The sequence below is a fragment of the Salvelinus sp. IW2-2015 genome, linkage group LG3 (assembly GCF_002910315.2).
Source record: "Salvelinus sp. IW2-2015 linkage group LG3, ASM291031v2, whole genome shotgun sequence".
Classification (NCBI taxonomy): domain Eukaryota; kingdom Metazoa; phylum Chordata; class Actinopteri; order Salmoniformes; family Salmonidae; genus Salvelinus; species Salvelinus sp. IW2-2015.
Genome location: NC_036840.1, coordinates 34,755,493 through 34,767,813, shown reverse-complemented (window position 1 = coordinate 34,767,813; position 12,321 = coordinate 34,755,493). Strand labels below are relative to the sequence as shown.

At 44.8% G+C, this 12,321-nt stretch overlaps 1 protein-coding gene across 7 annotated transcripts in view; it reads left to right on the top strand.

The window, feature by feature from the left end:
- Positions 1 to 12,321, top strand: part of LOC111955361 (calcium/calmodulin-dependent protein kinase type II delta chain) — a 96,352-nt gene that overhangs the window by 54,805 nt on the left and 29,226 nt on the right. For all 7 annotated transcript variants that reach the window (XM_070436317.1, XM_070436309.1, XM_070436322.1 and 4 more), the window contains exons 3-5: positions 2,106 to 2,165; positions 7,880 to 7,934; positions 11,897 to 11,962. In XM_070436317.1, the coding sequence (XP_070292418.1) occupies positions 2,106 to 2,165; positions 7,880 to 7,934; positions 11,897 to 11,962 (181 nt within the window). The remainder of the gene's footprint in view (positions 1 to 2,105; positions 2,166 to 7,879; positions 7,935 to 11,896; positions 11,963 to 12,321) is intronic.

Here is a 12,321-nt window from a genome sequence, read left to right as displayed (position 1 = left end):
ATGAAGACACTAGGCGTACATCATCACACACACACCACACACACACAACACACACACACACACACACACACACACACACACACAACACACACACACCACACACACCACACACCACACGTTCACTGACATATCTGTAGCATTGATCTGGCATTAACCTAGAGAGTTGATGAGGATTTGGTCATTGACACCAGTCACACACGCTCCCTATACCTCTGTCTCTATCTCTTTCTGACCATAGAGCGCACTCTGCAGGTGAAAGATGGCAGTGCACCCCCTCTAGAATTGCCTATGGCGATGCCTTTGGAATTCCACATGGATACACCTAACACAACACATGTATCTAACCTGAACATGAACCACTTTCTTTATTCACTTTTACTTTACATTTTCAAATGTCACAGCAAGAAAGGGGATCTTCATCTCTACACATGTTGACAATGGCCTACCTACAGGGTTAGAGTCAATTCCATTGTAAWTCCAGTCAATTCAGGAAGTACACTGACATTTCAATGCTTTTCAATGAAGACAGTTTTGAATTGTAATTTGGTTTACTTTCTGTATTGACTGGAATGTAAATTGAATTGACCCCAACCCTGCCTACATGTAACATAAACATTCAGGCCCCGTACYTTGACTTTTATTTTATTCAGAACCCCCTGCGCTCTCCTAACCCTTTGTCCCTAACACTCTGCAGTCTACCTCTGACTCACTCACACAGCGTCCCTCAGGTAACCTTTTGTCGTTATGCCAAAGTTGTTTATCAAACATTAATAATCCAGCATACTAGCCGGCAACAAGTCCGTCATTAATTCTTCAAATTGGGGTTCAAAATGAGCTCTCCTCTTGGTTTCAGGGCTACCGTGTGGCTATTTACCTTCTCAACTTTTGTCAAACCTCTTTTAATTTAGCTGTGAAGGACACGCCGCGTTACACTTTAAATTTGGTTCATTTCCTGTTTCTGTCGGCTGAATTTATTMATGTCAAATAATTCACTGGTCGCAGCGGTTGTCCACGTGAAAAATGAAAGCAACACCTGGAGGAATTACAGTAGTGAATAACCTTGATGAATTTAAATGTTTAAGTGGTTTTCAAATACTTGCCCTTTTTAATAAATGARAATGTTCCCTGGGGTACCAGTTGAGGTACCAGTATCGTGTTAAAATGAATAGCACTTGATGTTGACATCTCAATTAACTCACRTCCCATTTAATTCACACATGGAAGTGTTATTATTGCAAAGTGGTCGTTGAGCAGTCCTAAGTGTTGCCGTGACCTGATATCCTGTTGGCAGCATGATGAATATAAACCGTGTGTAAATACTCTGTCGAGATGAGCTCACCAGATGTGCATGCTAACATTACTCTTCCCTGAAGTGGGGGAACCAGATTTCACAGTGGACTGCCAAGTTCACTGACATCAGTCTAGTAGCTCCACTCTTAAGACACCTGATGAATGATCAAAACACGTAAACAAAAGAGCGAGGGTAAAGGTGAATACAGAGCAACGATATCCGTCCGTTGTGTTTGTGTGTAAAGCTCAGAGAGTACATAACACTACTGTTCAAACAGGCCATTCACTGACCATTTATCTAGTTTCTAAAGAATCATGTTGGATTGTGAAGTTATGATGACCCTTCATCTCATTCAGCTGGAAGGTGAAAGTGACGGGATTTACTGTAGTACTGTAGCAATTACTCTGGTATCAGGAAACTGGACTGTAATCTGACCCTACTGGATTTACAGATCATGAACCGGCTTGTACTTTTGGCGTTGTGTATCATTTACGCTACATTGGCGTCTGGGAATGGAACACGGAAGCGACATGGAATACTTTTTTTAGCGTGTTCACAGTTAGCGTGGTCACAGTTAGCGTGGTCACAGTTAGCGTGGTCACAGTTAGCGTGGTCACAGTTAGCGTGGTCACAGTTATGTGAAAACCGGAGTAGAACAGGATCAGGCTTCTTGTCTTACAACCCAAGGGAAGATAACACTAACTCCGTAACTGCAACGTGAGAGAATGCCACAGTCCTTGGGGTTAAGGTGTGTGTGTGTGTGTGTGTGTGTGTGTGCCTCAGACTGACGCCTTCTGTTTTGTCTCTCCTATAGATCACCAGAAGCTGGAGAGAGAGGCCAGGATTTGTCGTCTGCTCAAGCACCCTAATATCGGTTAGTCAAATACTGTACAAGTTCTAACATCTGTGAATCAGTGTTCCACCTTCGGCTCGTTACTTTCTCCTGTCCTCCACTCCCCTGTCCCTGACCGTTTTAACCTCTTCCCTGTCCTCTTGCTGTTCAATGTGCCAGCTGGCCCTTCACTGGTAGCRGTATGACAATCACACTGTTATGCCGTAATACACATGCGGGCGCGCGCCCACACACACACTTGACCGTCTGTCTCAGTCCTGGCCAGCCCACTGTGCCAGGGAAACTGTCCCATCATCCATGGCTAAAAAACAAAAGAGTTAGAAAGGACCAGCCTTTTACCTRGTAATACAGCAATGTGTCCATCCCCAAGATATCTCACGCCTCAGGGATGAACCTCCACACACTCCCATGTAGGCTATCCCCATTTTGAAGGTAACCAACCTTAATACGCCCCAAAGCCATTTTTTAAGTGGATCCTGGGTAAATTAACATTGAAAGTCTGTTAAAACCAACCTCGCCCACTGTTCTCCCAGTACCTGCGGGCTGCCAAGGGACACACGGAGCCAGGCATGTAGACTTGACGACCACACTGGGTGTTGGTGGGGTTGTTTCAACTACTGTTTGTTCTTTGCCGAGAAGAGAAGGTATGAGGGGGGCGGAAGAACAATGACAATTCGATATGTCGGGGGGGGGGGATTTTTCCTGTGTCTAATTGAATGAGCAAACTTGTTCGCTAAAACTCGTCATAAATCGTGCGGGGAGACCATTGGAGGAAGAGTGGTTTGGGTGCCTGTGGTCTATCTCAGTCCTGGAGCTAATTATATATTAGCAGATAGGAATACAGGAAGAAATACACACCAGACGGGAATACAGGAGAGATACACACCAAGACGGGAATACAGGAGAGATACACACCAGAACGGAATACTGGAGAGGATACACACCGCAGACGGGAATACTGGAGAGAATACTACACGCAGACGGGAGATACTGGAGAATATCACACCAGACGGGAATACTGGAGAGATACACACCAGATGGGAATACTGGAGAGATACACACCAGACGGGAATACTGGAGAGATACACCCCAGATGGGAATACTGGAGAGATACACACCAGATGGGAATACTGGAGAGATACACACCAGATGGTATACTGGAGAGATACACACCAGATGGGGCAGACTGACCCTAGCCCCCCGGCACATAGACTATTGCAGCATAGATACTGGAGACTGAGACATGGGGGGGGGTTAAGGACACTGTAGCCCTGCCCGATGATACCCCCAGACAGGGCCAACCAGGCAGGATATATATATATATATATACCCCACCCATTTTGCCAAAGCACAGCCCCACACCACTAGAGGGATATCAACAGACCACCAACTTAACTACCCTGACACAAGGCTGAGTATAGCCCACGAAGATCTCCTCCACCGCACAAGCCCGAGGGTACGCAAGACCGGACAGGAAGATCACTTCAGTGACTCAACCCACTCAAGTCGTGTATAGCGAAAAAAGCCTGGCATGACATGACGCACCCTTCTTAGGGACGGCATTGAAGAGCACTAGTAAGCCAGTGACTCAGCCCCCRTAATAGGGTCAGAGGCAGACAATCCCAGTGGAGATAAAGGAGCCTGTCAGGCACAGACCGCAAGGGCGGTTCRTTRCTCCAGTGCCTTGCCGTTCACCTTCACACCCCTGGGYCAGACTACACTCAATCATAGGACCTACTGAAGAGAKGAGTCTTCAGTAATGACTTAAATGTTGAGACCGAGTCTGCGTCTCTCGCATGGATAGGCAGACCATTCCATAAAAATKGAGCTCTATAGGAGAAAGCCCTGCCTACATCTGAGATGCTTAGAAATTCTAGGGACAATAAGGAGGCCTGCGTCTTGTGACCGTAGTGTAMGTGTCGGTGTGTACGGCAGGACCAAATCGGAGAGATAGGTAGGAGCAAGCCCATGTAACGCTTTGTAGGTTAGCAGTAAAACCTTAATCAGCCCTAGCCTTAACAGGAAGCCAGTGTAGAGAGTCTAGCACTGGAGTAATATGATACAATTTTTGGGGTTCTAGTCAAGATTCTAGCAGCCGTATTTAGCACAAACTGAAGTTTATTTACTGCTTCATCCGGGTCACCGGAGAGTAGAGCATTGCAGTAGTCTAATCTAGAAGTGACAAAAGCATGGATGAGCTTTTCTGCAAAATWTTCGAACAAAAAGTTTCACATTTTTGCAATGTACAAAAAAGCTGCCCTTTAAATATTCTTTATGTTCGTCAAAAGAGAGATCAGGATCCAGAGTAACGCTGAGTTCACGCAGTTYTATTTGAGACGATTGTACAACCATCAAGATTTAATTGTCAGATCAAACAGGATGCCTAGCATGATGGATTACTGTCCTGCCTATTGAGTGTCTAAATAATCTGTCAGGTTTCATACCGTACCCTCATAGGGTGATGTCTCAAACCCTACCCTTCAAGGGCCTAGCTATAGAGATAATAACCCAAGTGATTCTACACTCTTAGAAAAAAGGGTTCCAAAATGGTTCTTCAGCTCTCCCCATAGGAGAACCCTTTTGGGTTCCAGGTAGAACCATTTTGGGTTCCACGTACAAGCCTTTTCACAGCGGGTTCTACGTGGAACCCAAAATGGTTCTACCTGGAACCCAACACTGTTTTACTTAGAACCAAAGGGGTTCTAAGTGGAACCAACAAGGGTTTTTCAAAGGGTTCTCATACGGGGACAGCCGAAATAACCCTTTTAGGTTCTAGAKAGCACCTTTTCCCCCCCTAAGAGTGTAATGAAGGAAGTTCCCATATTGCTACAGTATGCCATCTTTACTCTGTCTGARCATCCATCCCTCCTTCTTTGAGGTCATCCGTCTCMGTTTCATTCTCTGATTGGCTGGTGTAGCGATTGGTTCGTTAGATGCCTCGGAGGCGGAATGTTGTCTCCGACTGGGACCCAAAGGGATTCCTGTCCTCCTCTTTCTCCTCCCTCTATCGTGCTTTACGCTGGCTGTTTTATTTTTCCCTGACCTCTACCTTACCCTTTTCCTCCAACTCCTTTCTCCCCCTTGTCTCTCTCACSCCCATCTCTCTCTCCCTCGCTCCATTCTGAAGGTCAGTCACTGCCATCCATCTGTATAATACCACCCAGGGAAGTCGTTTTCCTCTTGTGTGTTAATTACACTGATGGCTGGCTAATTGGTTGTACCAAATAGACCTAACATACCAACCATGGCAAGGTCTCCTCATGGTCATCCCTCTCCGAGGGTTGTGTTCATCTGTGCAGAGGATCAGGCCAAAATAGCTGGGTGTGTGTGACGCCTGTTCAGAGACCCAAAACCCTAAGAATAGAACCGAGATTTGGCTGGGCCTGTTGACCACTCGACCTGTCCTGCTGACCAATTGAAAGACAGTAACACCTGACTGGCTGTTTCCTGCATGGTGACCTGTGTAGCCCTTGGCATTAAGATGCTGTACGCTCTAAAAAAGAGTAACAGTTCCTGGACGATCCTTTAGGGGTTCTTCAAATTGAAACTGTGGGGAAACCGCTATAAGTTCATAATGTAGAGGSCTATGGGATACTCATTGAAGAGGTAAGGGAGGAGGATGGTACATATGATCTGCATAACATAACAATGCCAATTGACATACCTTTGTACGCCTCTTTGTCTGTATACCTGCAGACACGGACACAAAAGTCAGCAGTTCAGTCTTCTGCACCCAATACAGCTAGCCTTCAACATATTCTTGTAGCCTACACRTTATTASCTATTTGTTGATTGATATTCATTGAATTGTGTCCATTTTCTGTTTTTAGAAAGATTTGCACAAATAYGAAAAGATAGACGGTATCATCATAAAACAATATTAGTTTAGATCATACAAGGGACAAACCTTACCTTTTTATATTGAGATCTTTACAATGTTCAGTTAAGTGCCTGTACCTGCTGTCCTTTTAAATTCAAATCCACATGTTTCTGTTGGGCAGTTAGGTTCCTGCAAGAACCCCCACCAACTAAGGAGGTTCCTCGATGAACCTCACCTATGGGGTTCTTGGAAGAACCTTTTGGGGGAGATTTTCWTTGCCAAGAACCCTAAGGTTCTTCAGAGAACTTTGAGAATCTAAGAAGAACCCTGGTTGAACCCCTCATGTTTAGAGTGTAGGACATCGGGGTTATTTAACGACATGTATCAAGGCAGTCTGCTCCAAATACAGTTCACTGAACTCTCAACAGGTTCATATTTCAACAGGAAACATATATTTATACGTACTGTATTGTGTCACAGTCGTATAGAAACGTTTTGTACACTATAGGACGTGATATTTATGTGGTTAAGCATTCATAATTGATTGATGTGTTGTGAAGTGGGCTGATATGGTACAATACATCAACAAGACATCTCCTGACACATTAAAGGAAATATCAATAAAACAAGTTTGGGATGTGTATTACCATTGATGTAAACCCTGCTGTCTTGTGTTCTGAGTCTGTCTCAGTGAGATGAATGGGGAGTTTGTATGGCCTCCGAGGTTTATTATGGATTGAATTGAGTCAGGCAGCAGCGAGGACGTTTAAATCAGGGTCATTTGTGTAATGGATGAGTTTCTCTTCCTCACTGAATTTTTTTCTTTGCCTGCCTGCCAGGCGGCCACACAGACTACACACACAGCCAAGCAGCAGACTACACACACACAGCCAAGCGGCAGACCACACACACACACACACACACACAACATGACATACCACATTACACAAGCAGGCAGACACACACACCACCACAGCCAAGCAGCAGACTACAACACAACAACCACGCCAAGCAGCAGACTACACACACACACACACACCAGCAGAGACTACACACACACACACACACACATCACACACACATCAAGCAGCAGACTACACACACACACACACACACACAGCCAAGCAGCAGACTACACCACACAACACACACACCACACACACACACACACACACACACACACACACACACAGCCAAGTAGCAGACTAACACACACACAACACCCCCACAGCCAAGCAGCAGCTACACACACACACACACACACACAGCCAAGCAGCAGACTACAACACACACACACACACACACAACCAAGCAGCAGACTACACACACACACACACACACACAACAGCAAGTAGCAGATACACACACACACACACACACACAGCCAAGCAGCAGACTACACACACACACACACACACACACACACACAACACACACACACACACACACACATCACACAGCACATAAGCCAGACACACACAACACAACACACACACACACAGCAAGCAGCAGACTACACACACACACACACACACACACAACAACAGCAGCAGACTACACGCACACACACACACACACAGCAAGCAGCAGACACACACACACACACACACCAAGAGCAGACACAGACACACACACACCAAGCAGCAGACTACACACAACACACACAGACTGGATGACTAAATGGTTCCGTCTGAAGGGCATCATTTCTCTAATCAGACTTTTACTTTCTTTCTCTCTTCCTCTCATCTCTCTCTCGCTTGTTCTCTCTATCCCCTCTCTCACTCGCTCTCATCCCTCCCCTCTCGCTCGCTCTCATCATCCCGCGCTCTCTCTCACTCGCTCTCACCCCCCACTCTCTCTTCTCTCGTTTGCTGTCATCCCTCCCCTCTCCCCTCCTCTCCCTCTCTCTACACAGTGAGGCTCCATGACAGCATATCAGAGGAGGGATTCCACTACCTGGTCTTTGACTTGTAAGTACAATGTTTCTTTAATATAATTGACCCCAACCCCGACCAGTGGTGTATAACCCACCTCGCCCCCCCCAACCATCCGACCAATGGTGTATAACCCACCATCGACACCCCCCCAACCATCCGACCAGGTGTATAACCCACCATCGACACCCCAACCATCCATCGACAGTGGTGTATAACCCACCATCGACCCCCCCAATCCATCCGACAGTGGTGTATAAACCACCATCGACCCCCCCCAACCATCCATCCGACCAGTGGTGTATAACCCACCATCGACACCCCCCCCCAACCATCCGACCAGTGGGTGTAACCCACCATCGACCCCCCCCCCAACCATCATCCGACCAGTGGTGTATAACCCACCATCGACACCCCCCCAACCATCCGACAGTGGTGTATACCCACCATCGCCCCCCCCCCCCCAACCATCCGACCAGTGGTGTATACCCACCATCGACACCCCCCAACCATCCGACCAGTGTGTATAACCATCGACCCCCCCCCCCCCAACCATCCGACCATGGTGTTAACCCACATCGACCCCCCCCCCCCCCCAACATCCGACCAGTGGTGTATAACCACCATCGACCCCCCCCCCCCCCAACCATCCGACCAGTGGTGTATAACCACCATCGACCCCCCCCCCAACCAATCCGACCAGTGGTGTATAACCCACCATCGACCCCCCCCCCCCCCCCCCCAACCATCCGACCAGTGGTATATGCAAGACATAGCTTCAGCCACAATGTCCTACAGTGACCAGAAACAATGCAACCCTTCGTGGATTTCTAAGATATGTACAGTATCCTTAAACACCTAGTTCAGTAGACCTGCAGTGTTATTGGATTTAGAAACTATCTTACTTCAAAAGTGGGTTTAATCAATCTAACCCACATTTAGAAGAGACTAAGAGAACGAATCTGATCACTGTAGACACAATGTAACTCTTCAATATATATATATATATATATATATATATATATATATATATATATATATATATATATATATATATATATATATATATATTAAGCACGCACGCACGCACGCACGCACGCACGCGCGCACAGGGCATGAGCTCAGGTAAGGTTAACAAAGCTGGCGAACATTTCCACCAGAGCAAATCGCAGACGGTGTTGTCCTCCTGTCAGTGGGCATCATGGAGAGTTAGCAGCAGGCATGTTCCCCAGTGTCCTCCTCCTCCATCTGTTTCATGTCCTCACTCCCCTGCTCTCCTCCCCAACACACTCTCCATTACTGCTTTATTACAGAATTATCTTATTCAATGTGGTGTGTGTGTGTGTGTGTGTGTGTTGTGTGTGTGTGTGTGTGTGTGTGGTGTGTGTGTTGTGTGTGTGTGTGTGTGTGTGTGTGTTGTGTGTGTGTGCGCAAATGATATTATAACACTACACAGGAATCACTGATGTTTGGTGTATTACTATATGTGTACTGTGTACTCAGCTCTTTGCTACACCATGTTCATTGGTTGTATGCACACTGTAGATGTAGTCATTGTTAGATAAACCTGAATACTAATTATACTTCCTCCATGTGTGTGTCTCCAGGCTTGGGAATAACTACACAAGATCCGTAGATGACCTCTCCTAGCATCTGTTTACCATCCTCTCTCCATCAACTCGCTCTTTCTTTTCTCTGTTGTCTTGTCACTCTCACTGCTCTCTGGGGAATTTACATAACCAATGGAAAGGGGTGCATCACACTTCATTGTTCAGAGCTGGTCAAGCTTGGAAAAATCCATATACACTAAACAAAAATATAAACTCAACATGTAAAGTGCTGGTTTCATGAGCTGAAATAAAAGMTCTCAGGAATGTTCCATACGCACAAAAAGTAGTTTTTCTCTCAAATGTTGTGCACAAGTTTGTTTACATCCTGTTAGTGAGCATTTCTCCTTTGCCAAGATAATCCATCTACCTGACAGATATGGTATATTAAGAAGCGCATTAAACGGCATAATCATTACACAGGTGCACCTTGGGCTGGGGACAATAAAAGACCACAATGTGCAGTTTTGTCACAACACAATTTCACAGATGTCTCAAGTTTTGAGGGAGTGTTCAATGGACATGCTGACTGCAGGAATGTCCACCAGAGCTGTTGAYAGAGAATTTCATGTTAAAGCCCTTTTGTGGGGAAAAACTCATTCTGATTGGCTGGGCCTGGCTCCCCAGTGGGKGGGCCTGGCTTTTTCAAAATGTTGTTAAGTTACAGCCTTATTCTAAAATGGATTAAAAAAAAAAAAATCCTCATCAATCTACACGCAGTACCCCATAATGACAAAACAAAACCGTTTTTTAGAAATGTTTGCAAATTTATAAAAAATAATAATAATAATGTTTTTACATAAGTATTCAGACCGAAGTTAAATCCGACAACTGCCCCAGAGTTTGGTGAGGACATTTGAGTCATCTGGTCTAAAGGGGACCCATTACAGTATGATTTAGAATTCTGTTTGCCTAGCCTCTTATACATCAGTTTGAACCCTGACCTGAGTGATTTGACTACAGTGTTCCTTCACTACAGCTCTCTCTCTCTCTCTCCCTTGTGTTTCTCTATATACTCTGTCATCATTGCGTATTGGCTCCATATTTCCAACATTTTTGACAGACAGATCAATATAACTTCAGAAGAAAACCATGACTTCCTCTCTCTACCAGTCTCTTGTGTCTTGCTAGCAGTTTGGCGCTGTTTCATTTGATAGCTGGAAAGGGAAATCACTTCCAATATATTTTAAATGCTGCATTTCATTTGACTAATGGGCTGTAAAAAAAAAAAAAGTATATAAAACAGCTTAGATGAGTGAATTACAGGGATGAAAGCTTTTATCTATTTTTACCCAAATAAACCTGTCCGGAAGAATGACCRCAAACAATAAGACCGCAGTGAGGCTAAATCACATTGACCGTGAATAGAAGAGGTACATTTTTAAAAACTTTTATTATATCCACCTGCCTGCCATTTATATTTTAATGTGTTCCTCCATTCAATGAACGACCACTTCTCACTAATGCATTATATGGAACAAATTGAAAGCATTGCGAGAATGCTTTTGACAATGCCTGTGGTTTGTAGGCCAATGCCAGTAGGCCAGAGAAAGSTTGTTTGGATAGAGTTTTGGGGACAATGACTTGGACAAATCTTTGATGTGTAACAAAGCTTACATAAAGAGAAAAATAGCATGTATTGTGCAACAGTAGTTTACATTTAGGAACAGAAAATGATGCATGGGCGAAAGAGAAACTAAAGTCGCACACAAACAGGCGGGACTACTTTATCAAATGAATGGGAATTCAAAATAGAAACGCTAAAATCGGAAAACAAATTGTCTTGGAGTGATATTTGCAGGGTCAAACCCGAAGTCTTTGASATGAACTGTTGTGACCTTCAGTTCCCTATAACCTTCACCATGAAATGATGTATTAGGCTAAAACTAAGTGTGTGTGTGCACTCTGAACCAGTATTAGTCTGGTGTCGTGCAAAGAGTGGTTACATGAAACATTCCCATCTCCTGTGTTGCCCAGTTCCTTGAAATAACACTTGGAATTTGGCACATTTAGCTCACTGTAATACACAGGATTCCAATCTAGKGTGAACAATAGATGTATAGATTCTAACACCATTGGAGTATTATTCTAATGATCAGAAAGCACTAGCATAATTGTTGTCTTTTGTTTAATTCATGACCTCTTATGTCTCATATGCTTTCTCTCTCTTCCTTGAAGATGCCTGAATGGCAGATTTGCATAGCTAATTGCAACCCTGTTCTCTGGGTCTCCCACTGTTTTCCATACTTCTAGCTTGGAATTAACTTGTCTTATTTTGCCGTCTCTTCCAGGGTGAGTGGTGGGGAGCTGTTAACACGTCTCATTTTCCCGTCTCTTCCAGGGGGACTGGTGGGGAGCTGTTAACAAGTCTCATTTTTCCGTCTCTTCCAGGGTGACTGGTGGGGAGCTGTTTGAGGATATCGTAGCCAGAGAGTACTACAGCGAAGCAGACGCCAGGTCAGACTCACACAGACTCAAATCAAATCCAACTTTATTTGTCACATGCACCGAATACAGCAAGTGTGTAGACCTTCCTGYGAAATGCTTACTTACAAGCCCTTAACCAACAGTGCAGTTCAAGAAGAGTTAAGAATATATTTAAATAAACTGCAGTAAAATAAACTGCAGTAAAAAATGTACACAATAAAATAACAATAACCAGGCGATATACAGGGGGTACCGGTACAGTTAGAGTCAGTGTGCGGGGGTACAGGTTAGTTGAGGTAATTTGTACATGTAGGTAGGGGTAAAGTGACTATGTATAGATAATAAACAGACAGTAACAGCAGTGTACATGTAGGTAGGGGTAAAGTGAC